At 44.8% G+C, this 20178-nt stretch overlaps 1 protein-coding gene across 1 annotated transcript in view; it reads right to left on the bottom strand.

The window, feature by feature from the left end:
• Pitpnb (phosphatidylinositol transfer protein beta) overlaps positions 1–20178 on the bottom strand; it is a 62616-nt gene that overhangs the window by 3861 nt on the left and 38577 nt on the right. The window contains exons 8-10 of the mRNA XM_076837206.2: positions 17263–17340; positions 4008–4118; positions 2255–2377 (exon numbers count right to left, since the gene is read on the bottom strand). Of these exons, the coding sequence (XP_076693321.2) occupies positions 2255–2377; positions 4008–4118; positions 17263–17340 (312 nt within the window). The remainder of the gene's footprint in view (positions 1–2254; positions 2378–4007; positions 4119–17262; positions 17341–20178) is intronic.

Here is a 20178-nt window from a genome sequence, read left to right on the forward strand (position 1 = left end):
CCTGAGGGCAGGGCAAAATCCTAAAGAGCACTTGAAATCACCCAGCCTCACGTGTGCATGTGCCTCACCATCTGAAGAGGCCCAGACCCACTCTCATGGCAGCAGCAATGCCACGAGGAACAAGGCACTCCCCAGCGACTGAGAGCGAGAGAACTTAGATAGGACTCCATATCAAGACGGTCAGCTGTACGGGACTCGGATCAGCCTGGCCACATGGGTGCGAGGATGCAGGTCTCATCACCTGGGGCTCTGAGCTGCTGTCTCCCCCACACCTTCTGGAACCCCATTTCCAACCCACATGTCACAGACTTGTGTGGAGCAGCAGCTGAGCCTGCAGGGCCACTGCCACAGACAGCAACCAGTCACCAGTTCCCCACCGGGGGTCCCGCCATGGGTTCAGGTCATCAGGAGACTGAACTTGCACAGGCAGCAGGAGTGGAGAAGAGGTGTTGCTGAGTTCTATCTAAGAACTTCCCTGGGACTCAGAGCCCAGGCCAGGCGGGGAGGGCTGCAGCCACCCGCTGGCCAGCGCTGCCTGCTCTTCTTCATGTGGGACAATTCTTCAGTGAAACACCCAGAACCAAGAGAAGGCCTTTTTCCCAAGGGCTCAAACCAACAGAAACAAACCCATTTTCTGTTTCCTCTGAGGGTGGCAAAGCCTCCTGGCAATGGCAGAGCTGTGCCACGAGCCTAGGTGAATGCAAGCCAGCACGCAGCTCCCCATACACAGGACACCAGCTGCACACAGGGCCAGAGGTGGACAGCAGCGTCTTCGCAGCCTGGGACATGTGGAGGAGGGAGCGACCCCAGGCAAGGCAGGAGGAAAGCAACTGAACCTGGGCGTGGTGGTGACAGATGCTTCTCAAGGGCAGAGAAGGCACTTCACTGTTGAGAACAGGGCACAAAAGTGGGCAAGAGGCAGGGAAAGGAAGGAGGGAGGCACCCACGACCTGCTCTGGCCTGTTTACCACCCCCGGTCAGCGCGAAGGCAAAGGCCTGGGGAGTGCCTGGACTCCTGCATCTCCTCATCCCACCCAAGGACCTGGCTCCCAGAGCCCTGCCACTGAGAAGGAGAAACTACAGCTGATCTAGAAACCAACTCAACTATGATGTGATCCTATGGCAAAACACACTCCAAATTTCAAACAATCAACCTAAAAAAATTTGGAGCAAAATCCATTCATAAGTTGGAGCCTGCCTATAGTTTACTTTGTGTATAAGATAAGGTTAAGACATTTTATTGCCTTATAAAGAAAATATGTCTGAGCCCTCTCAGAAGGTTTGTATAAAGCTAATTAGAAGCAGACCTGTTGTAATCACCAAAAGTAAGCAATTTTAAAAACAGATTCTTTACAATGAGATGTGCCAGAGAAATAGGCTCCCTCTGTGCCAAAGAACCTGACATGCGGCCACTCTCCCCCAGCTAAACTAGGCTCCCCCTCCCCCGCGGGAGTTGGTCAAACACACGCGCACCTGTGGGCTTCCAGAGCTGGGCCTGCTGGCAGGACTCGAGGTGACCACATGGAAACCACTAGCAGGCCTTGGACATTCCTTGGGTTCGTTCCCCCTCTGGGGCCTTGCTGCCAACTGCAGACAAGCGTGGCCCAGGGCAAAACCAAAACCAGACACATGCAAGAGGAAGCCAGGGAAGAATCCATCCCTGAGAGAAAGGAGACACCCACTGGTGACAGGGCTGCTGCGGCAAGGGGAGGAGCTGGGAGGGGCTCAACCCTAACCCAGCAGGCTGACCTCCTGCCAGGGGTCCCCAGAAGGCGCCCCAAACTCAGAACAAGTCAGCACTCACTGCAGATCAGGGAGGGAGGAGGCATTTCTAGATCAGTGACCACACCAGCCTTACCTTGTGCACAGAAGAGGGAACCAGGACTTCAATCAGCTATGACAGAAACTGAGCCAAAGGCTCTCGATTCTGACAAAGGGACTCTAAAAGGACTGAACTAATGTGACAAGTCCCTGTTCCCTCTTCTGTTAGAGAAGTAATGCATGAGAAGAACTACAAAACCACTGGGCAGTTCACAGGTGACAAAGTCCAGATCCAGAAAGCTCTAGTCCACCTTCAGGAAAGATGGTCAACAAGAGAGGAGTCAGGACCCAGGAAGCGGGCATTAGTGTCTAGAAACTCCACTGTGATGCAGACAGAGCAGGGAGAGGCTTCAGGAACAATCTTCCTAGTTCTAGGTCTACACAGTTTCAGACAGGGGAAATGAGGGGATTCCCGTAGAATGGCAAGTCTTACTGTTTCTAGTTCTTTCTGAGTCTCGTCTTCCATTCTCCTAATATCCTCCATTGTCAGATCAATCCACTTGTCGATCCAACAAAAAAGCTGGCGATGAAAGTTTGTAAATATCCTTTTTTCTTGCTTTTAAAACAAAGAAGATGGCAAAAGTCTGAGATTAATGACACACTGACATTACATGTCCCAATTAACCCACGAAATTCACATTTTTAGTTGGTTTGAAAAGGCCACCCTATGAAGCCTAGTGGAAATCTTAATTCCACCCTATTATCATCTTGAACGGCAAAATAAAGAGAAAAATTTCTCTGTGAAGTGGGAAATGATCTCCCCTGGCCGAGGGGTAATCATCTAGTAGAAATGAAAAAAAAAAAAAAAAAAAAGTGGTGTGCACCACCTGATCCAGCACACTCCTGCTGGACCTGATCTATTTTTACCTTTTCCTAAATGTCAGTGAGCAAAGGCCGACAGGATTTTTTTTCTGCTATAAAACTACACACTGTCATTCTTTACCTCTCTGCATTTCAAGGGAGTACTGAGAGGTGGCACAGAAAAAAAATGGACTGAGAGAAAAAGAGACCTGGGTTCCTTGGAATAAAGAGGTTTTATTAAATTAAGAATTCTTACACACTCACCACTAATTTTTCAGTGCTACATTACTGCCACTACACACACATAAGTGTGTGTGTTATATATATATACATATACATGTCTATATAAAAGCCATGTATACTATAATGGTTTTAACTGCTGAAGGATTTAAGCTGTACTCCATGTTCTTGAGAAAAGCGAATGAAAACAGTGAGTACTGCTGAACAACCTTCAGCTTTTCTAACTTTTGTCCATGAACTAACTTTATCGATTACGTGTGCGCCTTCTGCTTATCGAAACTGGCCTGCTCATCTAGTCCTCCGCCCCAAGAGGAAGGAAGCCAGTGTTCTCGCAGAGCTGGCTGTGGGCCAACAGCCAGCGGGCACTGCGGGGTCCCCGTCCTGAAGCTATGGGGGAGCAGACATAGCTAGTGGTAGAAATCAGAAATATAACGGGGGCTTCCTTTGAATGATAATGAAATAAATATTCATACTACAGAAAAAGTAAAGACCAGGACACTTTCCTGGTTTCTTGTGGATTTCTAATCAGGTGCATTTTGTTGTTCGCTTGCTTTTGGCACTGAGGTCTGAATCTGGGCCCCGTGCGAGCTGCACAGCGCTCAACCATAATGGGTGCTATGTAAGCGCAGCTCCCCGTCCTCAGAGATCTGAACTACCTATACGTTGCTTTCCCTTTAGTGATAAGGACAAAAAAACAAAAGCCAATTAGGATCTGGGTCCTCAGATCATGTAAAGTTAGAGTGCCCTGTTCTCATGAGCACCTCTAGGGACCCCCACATGAAGGCACAGTTGTGTGTGTCACAAAGATGGGGTGGGGCAGCGGAACCTTCAGGAGGCAAAGCCTACCCACTCCCTCCAGCCAGGCCCAGGATTCCCTGGGGACATGCTGTGTGTGGCGGTGCTAGGTAGGCCACAGGAAAGCCTTCTGAACAGAACCGCTCTGCACTTCCCCAAGGAAAGTCCCTTAAAACCTCTGGCACCTGTCTTTGTGGTTTCTAAGGATAAAAAGGGCAGAAACTGATTGCACAAATAATTTTCATCTCATAATGGAGGGGGAAAAAGTGAAAGCAGAAAAAAATCTCCCCCTAGTAGCTACCTCAAATCTGAATCTGGCCCCAAGGCACCACGTTCTCAACAGATGTTACCTTCTGAATGAAGTTCTCCACTTTGCTCTGCAAGCCCCACCACTTGAACTTGATGGTCACTAGCTTGTAGGCACACATCCGAGGGCAGTCAGTGTCGTCTGCCAGCTCCTTCTGCGTGAGGGAAATTGAAAAGGAGAAACGTTAAAACCAACGGTTGTGAGACACCAGCGCAGACATATGTGAAGAAAAGCAATCACAGTCTTGAGTGTTTAATTCCAATATGTGGAAATTCAAAATCATTTCTGAAAAAGCAGCAGCCCAACCCCCTTGCTGGGAACAGTCCTCCTACAGACCAAGGGACTTCCATCTGACCTCCAAAATTCAACGGGCATGCTGCTGGGCCTCAACAGCTACTCCTCTCCAGATGCCTTATTAAATCAACCTCTACTCACATCATGTCAAAAGTGAGCTTTTACTACATATGGATCTTCCTAACGCCAGTACCACACATCCGCCTGTGGAAGTGGTGAGTCACAATAAAATGTCAAGGACCTTCAGTCGTCTGTGCGTCTCCGAACACTGGCCAGTGCAATGGCACTGCTGATAAGCTGCACAGATGATATAATATGGATTTTAATTTTCACTAATGATCACATCTCCCAGCTTAAGTGGTGTAGCCAGGGAATGAAACCGAGTCTTGTTCTGGACAACAGGAGCGTGAGGAAAAGGACCAGAGAGAGGTTCAGGGATCAACTGGATTAAGAGAGCCAAAATATAATGTCTGCAATTTATTTTCAGGAGACGACAAGAAAAAAGCAATTAGCAGCAGAAGCCACAGTAAATCACTGTCAGGGGTGGCAACCTGTGGCACTTGTGCCTTCGACCATTAGTTACCGTGGTATTTTCAGGAGGGGGCTTGTGTGTTCACTTGAGTCCGTTTAGTGGAAGGGTTCCCTTTCAAAGTGGTGTGTGCGGGAGACCCAAACAGTCCTGAGCAGGTCCAGAGGCTGGGACAGGCCCCTGGCAGGAGGCCAGCCCCATGTTCCTCCCTCGGGGCCCCCAGTCTACTGGGCAAGGAAGGCACATAGCAAAGAAAATGGGACACAGAGGCCAACTGCAGGGATAGTCTGGGAAAGGACAGTTCCCCAAGCCTAATCCCCAAAGCTGGTGGCCTGTGAGACCATAGTAAACAACAACAAAAGCCCCCAAAATGTCATATTCTGAGGATTAAATAAAGCAGTACATGTTCCATGCTTGGTAGGACTCCAGGGCTTAATACACATTAGTTTCCTCTCTTCTTATTTGTTAGTAGTTTAATTTATCTCTTTATTTATTTTTATGTAATGCTGAGGATTGAACCCACGGCTCTCTGCGGGCCAGGCGAGTGCTCTACTACTGAGCCCCTTATCTGTGACTTTCAATTTTCACACAAATTTAACCAAATTCTTCTTCATCCAAGTAAACAGTTCGAGTCACGTGCACTGCAGGGACCTCCTGCAGAAACAAAATCACCAAGCCCAAGGTGGGTGCTCCCAAGGTGGGAGCACAACACAATGCCAGTCACACCAGCTGCCACCACTGATTCCTCTTGTCCCAAACCACTTGGGCATCCTGCTCTCAGAACTCTGAATGTGAGCGAAGGTCCTCAGACAATCGATTTCAGAAAAGGAGGAATTTCCAGATCTTTACTCAAAGACCTCAAGGCTATCTTTCATTTATTCGACTATAGAACCACATCACATTTCCCCAAAAATAGGATGTCCCCATATTTATCTTATTTATTTTTTGTACCAGGGATTGAACTCAGGGACACTCAACCACTGAGCACCATCCCCAGCCCTATTTTGTATTTTATTTAGAGACAGGGTCTCACTGAGTTGCTGAGGGCCTTGCTAAGTTGCCGAGGCTGGATTTGAACTCATGATCCTCCTGCCTCATCCGCCAGAGCTACTGGGATTGCAAGTGTGCACCATTGTGCCCAGCTGATATCCCAGTTTTAAGTGAATCAAGGGATATGCCTATGAAAAAATTCTATCTTGTTATCAGTGGGAGTAAAAGTTCTGTGGAGTCCTGCTTGACTAGCTTTCCTCAGGATTCTGTTCTAATGTAACATTTCACCTGATGTTTTGTTTTACCAAGAGACAGGTTCAAGACTGTCCTTGAACTCATGATCCTCCTGCCTCAGCTTCCCGAGTAACTGGGATTCAGGTGCACATGACTGTGCCTGACTCATCTTCTGAGCACATATCCTGGTAAGGGGTTGAATCAAGGAGGTAACATCAGCAAGCATTAAAAAAAAAAAAAAAAAAAAAATGACAACATGCTGTCCCTTTGTAGGTGAGTTCCACATGAACAGAGTGAGCTGGCTGGCCTAGTTCCATTTTCCCATGAACTCTCCCACCTCACTAGAGTGCCTGTGAGATTCAGCCAGTGGATGTGTGAACACAGTCATGGGGATGAGTAGGTGCTTCAACCAGGGTTCAGTAGGCACCATTTACACTTCCACCCATGAGAGGTTCTGTCAGGGTACCTGAACATGGCTTAAAGAAAAGACCACGACTAGGGGCTGGAATTGTGGCTCAGCGGTAGAGCACTTGCCTAGCACAGGTGGGGCCCGTGTTCGATCCTACTAGCACCACATAAAAATAAAGGCATTGTGTTGTGTCCATCTACACCTAAAAAAAATATATATATATATTTTTAAAAAAGGCCACAATTACGTATACACACAGCAATGACCCCCTCCCCCACTGTCCTTGGTGTCGGTCATCTCTTTCAGAGGGGACACACCTCCTGTTGTGGATATTGTGGCCCTGGGCCAAAAATGGCACACTGGCATCTCTCCCTCACTTTTCTTGGTGCCAGGGATCCCACCTAGGAGCACTTTAGCCACTGAGCTTCATCCCTTGTCCCTTCGTTTATTTTTTTAGTTTTGAAATGCGGTCTTGCTAAGTTGCTGAGGCTGGCCTTGAACTTGTGATTCTCCTGCCTCAGTCGCTGGAATTACAGGAGTGTGTAGCCGCGCCCAGCCCAGCTCGCTCTCTTCTTGTCCTGCAAGTCCCTGGCACCAAGTTGAGTCTGGTGTGTGGAGTGGACGACAGGCCTTCCCTGAGCCGTCACTAGCTTCGGAGGCTCAGCTTTGCTGAAATAAGGACTGTCTTCTGGAGATGATCTTTCAATGAGCTCATCCCGACGAGCTTTCTGACCCAGGCAACAGAACTTGTGTACGTGTTGAAGGAATATGGAACTTGAACTGTGAAGTCCAGCCTGCAGTGCCACCCTAGGAGCTCCCATCACGCACTCACTTCCTGCACTCACTTCCTGTGTGACCAGCAGGATCCTTGACCTCTGTGGGCCTCGATCCTCTGGCAGGAGCAGGGAGCTGGACTTAGCAGTTTTCTTCATTTTCTGCTGAGGCAAAACTAAAAGCAGGGTTGAGTGAACTTGGCTCCTCAAGGGTCAGGGTCGACCCAGGACTACGAACACGTGTCCTTTACATTCAAAGACTTTTGTCTTAAAACTTGCTGGAATCTTATTTTTATTCTATAGTACGTTTTGGCTTACTAAAACACCCACCTACCTTCCCAGGCTGGATCTCCTCTCTAGCTGACATCGCTCCCTCTTACTGATTAACCCCAAGACACCTTCCAGATAGAACATTCAAAGGTCCTTCCTGTGAACCTGGGGCTGGTGACAGCTTTTGAAACCCCAAGCACTAGACACCGTTCTCCATGAAAACCTTGGATGTTCCCGGTAGAATACCAACTCTTCAGAATTCTATCCCAACTTTATAAAAACACAAGAGGAAGAATGACTCTAATTAAGAGTTAGCAAAACGCTGTACAAACACGCCTCTGCCCAACTCGGCTTCTAAGCACGGAGCGCACATATGTGATGCTAGCAACTAACCAGGTTTGTTCATCTCATACTTTCTATCAGATCTGGGGAAGAGGCTCAAATCAATTAAGTTAATACTGGCAATTTATTAGGTAATATTGTTCTCTAAAGCTCTTTTAAAAACTAAGCAATGAAACAAAAAAAGCAACAGTTCTCTTAAGATGTATATTCATTCTCAATCTACTTTTTGTTTTCCATCCATTTTAACAAGTAATTATTAAAAAACAATACAAATCATTCAGGGAATAATGTGTAAACCAACCAAAGTTCAAACAGATAAAAAGCCTGCAACCTTTAATTTCTGGTCTCTTTCCCACAGTATTGATAGCTCACATAGGAGGCACAAAAAGTAACTTCCAGAACCACAATCCCAAACAGCCCCAAGAGAAAGCTGAGCACACACAAGCTGCACATTTCTTCAATTGTTTTCACATAAACACAGTATTTAAGGTCTCACCCAATCCTGCACGTGACTTATAGGAGTCATCTCTTTTTCTGAGCTATTAAATTAAGGACAGGGATTTTAAAATCCTTCATACTAGATGACAAAACAGAAAACCGTGAAACTGCCCATACTTGCTCTGTAAGCAAAGCCTGGAAGAACCCTTTTGGTGCGTCTTTTTGGGAAGAAATCTAACACTATGTAATAGAGTCTTAAAGCTGTTTATATCCTACCACAGACCCTTTAATCTGGTAATTTCACTTTCAAAAATGTACCCTATTCATCAGGTAAGAAAACAGCAACACCCTAGATTTATATGTAAAAGCAAAACCCCTATACTTATTAATTATTAACCTCAACACCCACTAAGAGAGAGTGGTGAAATACTTCAACGGCCTTCCAAACAATGGGCCATTATGCAGAGAGCCATTAAAGGCCATCTTTCAAAGAACAGCTCACAATGTGTGTTGGGGGGGGGGGGCACCAATATAAATAAGGTATCTGTAATATGGTAAAAACTTTGTAACAAAATAAACTACAGGAATCGTGAAATATACCAATAGTAGTAATTAAATGATGAAAATAACAAATGATTTTTATTTTCTTTTGAGTATGATTTCTTACTTTCAAAACTCCCCATACTTTATCATAAGGAGGAAACTATGTTTAAAACAATTGGCTCTAAAAAATGTGTTGGCACACAGCCACATATTTTAAGACAAAGATTTACTTTGCCCTAAGTTGTCTGGGTACTATTTCAAATCTTAATTCTTCTTTAATGATAAACAATTTAAATGTTTTTCTGCTTTTTTTAATGTTTAATAAATCAAAGCTACATGAAATCAAACTAAAAGTTGAATTAAGATTATTTAACAGACAAATCTTAGTTCAGTCCATATTTAATTTTTCCTAAAAATAGCCACAAGGTGTATAAGCAAAGAAAAATAGAACCAACCCTTCAGGGTCATCAGAAACATTCTTTTGAAGAAACATGTAACCTTCAGTGTGAAAAATCTCACTGGGGCAAATATTTGGAATCCCACAGGAACTAAAATAGTTCCGGCATGTGTACCCAGCCCCTAGGAGCTCAGTCAGGGGTTAGAAGAAGCCTTCTTTTTGGTCTTAAACAATACCACCTTTTCTGGTTCATTCTTCTTCATTGCTTAAAAAGTAACCCCCAAACCAGCAGGGCTTGGGTTGTGCCTGTGGTCTCAGCTACTGAGAAGGCTGAAGCAGGAGGATTGCTCACTTGAGCCTAGAGGTCTGAGGCCAGCCATAGACAGCACAGTGAGACTCCCCTCCCCATCTCAAAGAGTCAAAATCTGAATTCAGATCTGAATTCCAATTCAGCCCAACCTCACATTCCCTTATCTAAGGCAAGACAGTTAAAATTAATTCTCCTAATCTAGGAACAGACAAAATTATTTTGCTGATAAATGAATTTTATAGAGATCAAAGCATGAAAATTTCAAAGGCCAATTTTTAAAGAAGGTAAAGACTCACTAGTTACAAAAAAGAGCAATCAGAAGTATATGAGATTGGAGTCATGGGCTATCAGAAGTATCCCAAGTTATAACTCTTTTCCACATAATTTAAATTTCATCAGTAATATATCAAGCACTTTAGTTCTGAAACGTTTCCAAAATTGTATTTAAATAGTTTGTATATTCACTGAATTCCTTACATTTCATTTACTAACTATAAATAAAGCTCACAAACTCAAATCATGTTTTTAATTTAACGAGGACTATTAGGTTACCCTAAGGTATGTGGATGAGGCCTACAGGGGAGGAACATGGCTGGAACCACACAGTGTAACCAAACACACACGCGGCATGCAAATGGGATGGGGAGCAATCGGCCCACGCTGTCCATGAGAACTAGTTTCTTGAATCGGTGACAAAAATATACAAACGTAAAAAGATTAAAAAAAAAAAAAAAGGCATTCTGGAAACTAGTTTTTTAAAAATGCAGTCCTTTTACAGTCTCGTGAGACCTGTCAACTTTGCATATACTTATTCTGCTTTAAAAATGTGTTGGGGTAGGGCTGGGGTTGAGGCTCAGAGGTAGAGAGCACTTGCCTAGCGCGTGTGAGGCCCTGGGTTCAGCACCACATAAAAATAAATAAATAAAATGAAGTTATTGTGCCCAACTACGACTAAAAACTAAATAAATATATTTTTTAAAAAATGTGTTGGGGTAAACACGGACCAGTATGTGGTCCACAAAACCAACTAGTACGTCACAGACACGACAGCTTCTAAGAGGTCCACACTTCCTTCATATTGTGATTCTTCGATTCCAGGTAATCCGAATGTTCGATTCTGACAGCTCACTCTGTAATGTCAAGTTTCCCTTCCAGAGTTCATTAAGAAAGTCCCAAGAGACACAATGCCAGGGCAGGTGCCAGTGCGTGCGTCAGTAAACATCAACAAGAGGTCACAGAATACATGTTAGGTATGTGCACTGAAATTTCAAGTGAAACCCCAATTTTCCAACTCAGCCATCCTCTCAATTTTATTCAGATAGCTGTTTATTTTTTGGTGGCCTTCTGGACAGATCCATGTTAAATATTTACATTTTTCTAAGTACACAGCGAATCCAACCTTTAATTGACTTTTATTTGGTGTAAGACAGTTAACGTGAATCTAGCAAACACTTACTAAGCACCTTCTACGAGCACAGCTCTGTACTGGCCACTGCCACATATCAAGATAGGGAAGATGCAAAGGCTATGGTCTAACATTTGAGAAAGAGGAGGTGGGAAAAGTTAGCACGAACCAATCACCACTTGATGCGGGACACAACAAGTGCCATGAGAAGGTCATCCATGAGACCCTTCGGGAATCAGAGGCCAGAGAGTCCCATCTGCTTGGGTAAATGGGACATGTTAAAAAGCAGAAATAGGGCTGGGGCTCAGTGGCAGAGCACTTGCCTAGCATGGGTGAAGCACTGGGTTTGATCCTCAGCGCCACGGATAAATAAATAAATACACAAAATAAAGGTCCACCGACAACTAAAATGAATGAATGAATGAATAAATAAATGCATAAGCAAAATATGACAAAGGTTCAAAAAGTTAAATTAATGATAGGTCACAATCATTTTACAAAAACAGGCAAAATGCAATTCAGATAGAAAAGCTTCCGGCCTGGGAAAGGATAATCAATTACATTTTTCTAGACTTACCCCCACCACACCCCCTCCCATACTGGGGATTGAACCCAAAGACTCTCTACCACTGAGCAACATCCCCAGCCATTCTTATTTTTTATTTTTAGACAGGGTCTTGCTAGGTCACTTAAGGCCTTGTAGAGGCTGGTATCAAACTTGTGATCCTCTTTTGTCAACCTCCTGAGTGGCAAGGATTTCAGTCATGTACCGCCACACCGGGCTTCCAACCTTAATTTTTGTGTGGTTCAATCTATTTTAGTTACCAGGTCATGTGCTACATGTTTGTGTTCATTCACTGTGGAAGAGACACATGTACAAGTGAAACCACAAGTTCACATTCAAATGCAACTCATGAAGAAGACTTGTGTTCCTGACAATGTCAGGAAGAGGCTCTGCAAGAGGCCCCCTGGGGCAAGTCCCTCAGCCCGCATCCAAGCCTGGTTTCTGCACTCAGCTCCGCCAAGAAACAGGGACATTAAGTGGCCAAGATAAGCTACAACTTATCAAGTCTCTCAGGCACTTGGATTCTTGGAGACCGGGCACGGCTTGTTTTGGCACCCTGCGCGGAAGTTAATACAATACTTAAAAAGTTCTAAACGTATTTAAAAAAAAAATCAACCAAAATGAACAAGTCGCCAACCCTAGAACTCAAAAACAAATATCAAACAGCACGTGAAACAAAGAAACCCAGCTGTGACTGTAGGTCCAAATGATTACACTGTGTCTAAAACACGGCCTAACCAGAAACTAACCATGGAGCCTCTCTGGGTCCCCCACCAAGAGTTTCAAACCTAAGATCATAGGGTGGGAAGAGATTTTCAAGCACTTCACGTCTTTCCCAACCCTCACAGACATCCTGTTCTGAGACATGAGCGCACTATCAGTCTTTCCTACTAGGGTGGCCACCAAGAAGAGGACACTGCCCAGGAGCCACCAGTTTCTGGTCTCTTTCCTGCCAGTCACAGCAGGAAGACGACTTCCACAGCTGGGCGATAACGCCTTGCCCAGGGCCCCTTTCTCTTCTTCTCTCCCCAGCCTACATTCTCTTCACCTTAGGCTACTGGTGACCAAGGCTACCGCCACCTCCTCACAGATGGAGGACAGGGAGAGAGAGGAACCTTGACACCAAGAGAACAAACTAGCACCTCTGTATCCCTGCCACAAAAATGGCGGTCCTTCTCTGCTACAGTGGGTCCAGAATGGCCACTACTGCTCTTCTAAAACAATCTGAAATGTGACTAAGCAGGTAAACAGAACGGGAGGCCGAAAGGTCACGCTCCAGCGGCTGGACCTCTGTCTCAGACTAAGGCGAACAAAGAAGACAGACAACACACGCCTTTATGATTAAAAAGAGCACACACAGGAAGAGAATGTCCCAGCCACCATAATTTTTGGATCAACTTCTTAGTTGACCCTTGCTCTCATCCTTCAATGTTCAGTGAGACTCCCAAGACACGCTGAGCACTCGAAGGGGCAGACGCTTCGGCAAAGCCTCCTACAAAGACCTTTAGAGGCCTGATGATTAACTTTTGTACATATGTAGACACAGGAGCTTAAGTCTTCATGGCTGGCTTAAATGAAGAAAGAAATGAGGCCATGCCACAGGATAAGGATGACACCATAATCTTCAAAGGTAGTATTTCAATTTGTTCAGATGACAACTCCTCACCCAGATCAGAGGCAGTGAGCTGAAAAGCTAAAGGAATCCACATATGGAACATTTTTGATAAACCATCCAAATAGGTAGTCATGTCACTGTCACAACATGCAAAGCCCCGGAAAGGTGCAGCAGAAGCATGTACATGTGTACGTACACACACACACACACACACACACACACACACACGGTGATGTGGAGAAGCAAGACATTCACATCCATCAGAAACACATAATTTTGCCTTGAAGCAAAAACTTCCATCAGGTTACATGTCGCTCTCCCATTACTATGCACGGTCACTCATCAAGTGTTGAACCCTAAGTAACAAAATAGAATTCATGTGCTCAGAATTTCAAAAATTTGTTCTTCAGAGGGAAAAATGAATGTGCAACTAAGGTCTGCATCTCTGGGTCTGTAGTTTTAAAAACCAAAAGCTACTGTATCATATCATAGTTTTTTGTTGTTTTTTTTTTTAAATGTGCACTTAACAAATGTGGAAAATACAAAAATCTTCTCCTGGTCAGGGAAGCTCTCCACTGGGAGACCCTCTGCCCTGTGCCTGAGCCACACCCAGCCCTAACTGAGCCTAGAGGCACAGAGTGACAGACAGGTGACCCAGAACATGTTTGGCAACCCCAGATACTCCACCAAGGGAACAGACAGGGACCAGCAAGACCCACGTCAGATTTATAGACGTCACCCACTCCAAGAGATGAGGAAAATGGAACAGTCTCTTTATTTTCAAAGACAAAAGGCAAGGTTCACTGTGTGCGTCCTCTGCGCAGGGAACTTGCTCACTGTTCCACTCACTCCTTACAGTAAACTTCTGAGGGACTAAGAGCCCCATTTTTGAGATGTGGAAATCGAGGCTCAGATGAAAGGTCATTTTTCCCCCATTAAAAAATTGGTACAACATGGTTGTAGATGATGGTGTGACCTGTCACAGTCACACATGCACACAACATAACAGGACTCAGACTCACCTGCACCCCCTTACCATCCCCCTCCCGTCCCAGCCCCTCTCCTCTCCTCACCTGACCTTCCTTCAGTTTTCACCCCACACCCCTTTCTTTTCCTTTTTCCATTCCAGCTTCCACATGAGAGAAAACACGTGACCCTTGACTCTGAATTTGGTTTATTTCCCCTAACATCACGTTCTCAAGTTCCATCCATTTTCCTGCAAATGACACGATCTCATTTTTCATTATGGCTGAATAAAACATCATTGTGGAGATATGCATTTTCTTTATCCAGTCATCTGCTGAGGGGCACCTAGGCTGGTTCTACAGGTTAGCTACTGTGAATTGCTGTAACGGCGGGTACACACTTGTCGCTACAGCACGGTGACTTTAACCCTTTGGGCTAAACACCAAGGAGTGGCATAGCTGGGTCATATGGCGTTTCCATCCCTGGTCTTTGGAGGAGCCTCCCTCCACGCTGACTTCCACAGTGGCTGTACTAATTGACAGTCCCACCAACAGTGAAACAGTGCTCCTTTTCTCCACCTTGTCTCCTTGTCTCCAGCATTTGTTATTATTTGTATTCTTGATGGCTGCCACTCAGACTGGAGTGAGAAGAAATCTCAGGGTGGTTTTGATTTGCATTTCCCTAATTGCTAAAGATGTTGAATGTGCTGGCCATTTGCATTTAGAGAAGTGTCTCTGTTTAGCTCATTTGCCCACTTATTTGTCTTATTTTTAGAGTAGCTTGCAAAGGTTTTCTCTCAGGGTTAAGTTATTTAAGGCATAACTTGTACAGATTTAGTGTTTTTAATTCATCTCCATTAGTGCTCCTATCACTTACAGACCCCCTGATCATGGGAAATGCACCACTGGTGTAAGAATCATGAAATTCTGACAAATACCAGGCATTCACAGAGCCACACAACTGTCATGGCGCAAAAGCACGCTGGGGGTGGTGATGGTGCATGGGATTGGTGATCTGGGGGCCACTGGATTAAGAGTGAGATTCTGCTGCGACTCCACACCTTACACATGTAAGACTAGCACAGAATCAGGTGACATTATGCTGCTGCTTCTACAACTCCTGTTTCTCTGGCCACATGCTCATGTGTCAAATGAAGCAGCTGTACTTGCCCCAGAGGAAAGTCGTGAAGATTAAATGTGATCTTGCTGAGTGCCCACCAAGGAAGCCTCTCCCTTTATCCAGCCTAGTGCAGACAGGCAGTAAACACTGCAAAACTGAGAGGGAACACCAGCATGGTATACACAGGGAAAGTTTTTGAGATCACAGGGGCTGGGACGTAGTTCGGTAGCAGGGTGCCTGCCAAGCATGTGTGAGGCACGAGGTTCCATCACCTGCCCCCACAAAACAAAAACACCACTAGAGGTTGAAGATCCACTCCTGGCCTTGAATCCTCCTTGGAATGTGGACTGGTAAGGTGCAACCTTCTGCTGAGCGCGCAGATGGGGCGGTCCACAGGCCGTCTGAAGGGCTGCAGACCCAGCGCCCGGCACTCACAACCCCGCGCCTCAAGTCCAGAACAGGATTTCCTCTTCCTTCCTCCCATAGCTACATGTGTGTCTCCCTGATCCCTCCTCTTATTTAGGAAGTATAGCATGCTTCAACTGTCATCATTCACCAGGGTTAAACTCATATTATTTCTAAAGACCAAACCTATTACGAAAATTTAAATAATCATTAATATTGAAAGACAAAGCAATGTTAATCAATGTGTATATTCTAAGTTCTTAAAAGTCAACAGTCAGGTAAAAGTCCCAGTATCCAATATACCTGTGACCTGTTATATAATTAGGAGTTCCCACAGGAAAAATCTGAAACCAAGAGTGCTAAACCCACCTCGGCATGCAGCATTGCCTTTTAAAATCTACACCTGAAACACTGACAATCTGAAAAGATTCAGAACTTAGTTCCCCTCCAAGCCTCAACTCACGCTCCTCTATGTTCTGCAGCAGCAGCACCAGCTACAGTCAGTACCTGCTGGAGCAGGACGCCCCGGCACACCGAAGGCGGCCTTGGGGAAGCCACTGGCGGGCCTGTTCCTCCACTCAGAGGGAGCCTGGGGCCTGGAGCAGAAGCCTGGAAAGGTTGGGAACATTCTGCAGATCCACCAGAGTGAACTTAGATCACGCACGCTGAGTCGGCTCTTTAATTTGTAAGTGGCTTAGAGCACACTCTGGGGTTCGCGTTTCCAGCCGTGTCATTAAGCTGGGAGAATTCTGAACTGAACTCTGCCCAGAGGACAAACACGAATATGAAATCAACCACGAGTCATTTCTTGTAAACCAAGTCAGACTCATTCCTCCTTTTGGCTGATGCACCAGACGGTCCACAAAACACTCTTGACACTGATGGAGAACCGCTCCATGAGTTATCTGAGTTATCAGTGGGGGTGTCAGAATAATCCCCTCCCTATAAGCAACAACCAGCACCTAGACGCCCTTTACCGATACCCTGGACCAGGGGCACCATGTACAGCCTGGTGACCAAGTCAACCCTGTGGGTGGAAAATCTGCTCAGAGCAGGTTCAGGGCCTTCAGCTCTTCTTCTCCTGTCAAATTAGCTGTCATAACTTGCCGTCAACGCTTGGTCTGTCATTTCGTGAGTGGAGAGCTTTCGAGTGCATTATGCTTCCACGGCAATTCAAATCACCACCTGGCCACCGTGTCTCACTTCCATGAGGACAGTAAGGGTGCCCCCTTTATCCAAAAACAACTACTTGCCACAAGAAGTGCTCTCTGGAGTCCTGCTTTCCAAAAATGTAACTATTCAAAGGGCAGGAACATGAGCTTGAATGAAGCAAACCTGTTCAATTTTTACTAAAAACTAAACTTAAACCATAAGCCTTCATTTAACATGGATTTTTGTACTGTTTCATGTCTCAAAAGAGAATGTTACAGCTCCCAAAGACTAAATCACTTGTCTCTTTTAAGAGTTATCAGAATAGCATTATACTGAAAGTGACAGTCCGGCTCTGCTCTGTTTGTTAATACAGCACAGACTTGCTGGCCAACTGCAACTGGTCCTAAGTCCTTATCACAAATAAAACAATTTTTGTGCCATTTCTATTTTTCACTTAAACGTCCCCAGCTTTCCAAGACTCAGGACCTGTCAAGTGCTCTGTTGCCAAGACTCTGCCTGTCAGAAAGGTCAGCCTCCAGTACCTTCCAGTTGGGTCCCAGAGGGCCTCTCTTGGTCTTGACTGACTGGAATAATGCTGGGTCTTCATCAGTTTTATAGTCCTGTAAAGAAAAACAGAATCAGAGGCTGAAAAGAAAGCCAGAAAAAAACCCTTTAACCTTACCAGAACAGCCCTCTTTGCAGCTACCAAAACTCATTCAACTTCCTATGCTTTTGCACACAAGTAGTAAAATACTCCTGCATGCAATTAAGTTCCCAGTTTATTCTCTTTGCTTTAAACTTTTATCTTAGGCAACATGGCTACAAAATAACAAGTAATAAAAGTCCTGATCAGCAATTCACCATGACTGGTTACCAGACAGCTATCTGAGAACGAATCTGCCAACACTTTTCAACAGTCTCAGCATTTTGATACACAGGTAATCACATTCAAGAAATAAAGCACACCACCTCATCTTCAACAACACCTGCAGATGGCTGTCCTGGACTCCTGATGCCCAGAGAGAGCATCCCCTGTGACACAGATCAGAAGTACCGACCGCGTCCCCCAATCTCTCCTGTGGTGAGGTCTGCTCTGGATAGCTCCAGTTCTTGGTCAACCTCTCCAAAGAGGCTGTTTTCAGAGAGCTGTATGAGGCACAGATCTGGGTTCCTCAAGGAAGAAGGACTACATTCCTGTCAGCCCCTTACTGTCAAAGACAGTAAAGGTCAGGTGTCATGGGACTGCCATAGCTATATCATGCCACAGAGGAAGGGCGCTAAACTCTTGACTTTGTTCAAGGTTCTAGTGCATATAAATTTCATTTGCCGTAATCCCCCATTCCTGACAGAATGGAGAGAATGAAAGGAGTAAATCTTTTCTCACCTATCTGCTTTATAAAAGTTGTCATTACGCACATATACATACTCTAAGGATAGAAATAAAAAATTATTTGTGAAGTGCCAAAAATAAACAAGTTGTAGCCATGCATGCCTATCATGCCAGCAACTCAGGAGGCTAAAGCAGGAGGATCTCAAGTTTAAGGCCAGCCTCAGTAACTTAGCAAGGCCCTGTCTCAAAATTTAAAAAACGGCTGAAGAAATGACTCAATGGTAAAGCACCCGGGGGTTCAATCCCCAGCAAGTTATAAGGTCAGAGGTAAGTTTAACATACTGCAGAGAGAGGAAGTGTACGGGTGGGGAGTCTCCTTTCCTGTTTTTTTTTTTTTTTGCAGCATTTGTGAAGGAGAGGCAGGATACCCTACCTAAAACCACTGTATGGGAGATGAGGGCAGCTCCAGCACAAAGCAGGCCCTGGACATGAACAAAGATCTAATACCAACCTTCACAAATCAGAGAAAACATGTTGAGAAGCTGCCATTCTAAACTCAATCACTACTTAGTAAGCGATACGGCATGTTAATTTGTAGGGAGAAAGTTATAAATAAATTATGCAAAGAAAAAGAAATGTGAGGGTCAGGGAGAAAATAAAACTTGAAAGAAAGATAATTGGGTAAATATGTGACCTTGAACTTGAAGCCTGTCTCAAGGTTTTCCAGAAGCTACAAAAAAGGCCCCACAATGGGCTAAAAATGTTGAACAAGCAAACTTAGCTGGTGACACCGACTTTTAAGGCTGTAAAAACATGCCATGTGGCACAGCTATGGGCATGAGGTCAGCCGGCATGAGGAGGAGCTGCCCATGAGGAGTTGGGCAACTGAAGTCACTTCGTAAGCCTGGGTTCAGCGCAAAGCGATGTTACTGCCAGCAAGTAGGGATCCTTAAATTCTAACTGAGAACTGCACCCTCAAAACTTCACTTGTGATGAAGACTCAGTTGTACAGGTGGTCTTGCGCCTGATTGGCCATGAGAAATAAGTCCCCTGCTGACAGGGACAAGTCTGCCTGTATACCGCACAGCATCGCTGCCAGTGCACGAATGCATCTGATCTTGCTACTAAGGCAGAAAGGGCTTTTAGGTGATACTGGCACAATGTTTTCTTTAAAAATTCACATTAATGGTCACATTCCACATCTTTGCAGAAAAAATTCTGACATAAAATCTGCAACAATCATGTAGTGAAATAAACTTAAAAAAACAACTTTTCTTTTAGGTCAGAATAATTAAATTAAGTTTAAATTTAATTAAAACCCTCAATCAGGCTTGCTTTTTCCCCCCCAAATTAAAAATTAACATCATATTAAATAATCACTTTCAGCATCATTTCCCTCAATCAAAGCCTATCTACTGAAGAGCTCCACGCAGAGGGGCACATACAGGATGCTGTCAGGGAGAGTCCAAGGGCTCAGAGGAGGAGGCCCAACCTGACTCTCCTAGAGAGTCAGGCCAGTTGGAAGAAACAGAGAGATGCAAACGAAACAAAACAAACAAAGACAGCCAAACCCCAGGAAGCACATGGAACTGTCACAGAGAGCACAGCGAATTATAGGCAGAATTGGAACCAAATGAAACAGGCAAGAAACCCATTTTTAAAATGAATTTTAAAACATTTAAAAATAGAAAAATCTTACTGTTGGTTGTATTGTAACTAAAATATTTTGATGATTGTTTTAAAAAAAGTGCTATATATATGTGTATGCGTGTGTGTGTGTGTGTGTGTGTGTGTGTGTTTAGTTGTAGACAGACACAACACCTTTATTTATTTATTTATAAGTGGTGATAAGGGTCGAACCCAGGCCTCACACAGGCCAGGCAAGTGCTCTGTCACTGAACCCCAGCCCACCCTGAGGGTCAAATTTTAATCATCAGTATAATGCTCCAAAGCCTGGCCAATGTTTGCCAGTTTATCTCACCTGAGGGAAAAATCCTCTTCCCGTTTTTTGCCTATTGACTGGAAAGTGTCATGGCACACCACACTCATGACATTGGTGGTTTTATTTTACAAAACCTGAGCAACTAGGGAGCCTGAAGGAGTGGAACAGTCAATACCATACATTTCC

Source organism: Callospermophilus lateralis, chromosome 1 (assembly GCF_048772815.1).
Source record: "Callospermophilus lateralis isolate mCalLat2 chromosome 1, mCalLat2.hap1, whole genome shotgun sequence".
Classification (NCBI taxonomy): domain Eukaryota; kingdom Metazoa; phylum Chordata; class Mammalia; order Rodentia; family Sciuridae; genus Callospermophilus; species Callospermophilus lateralis.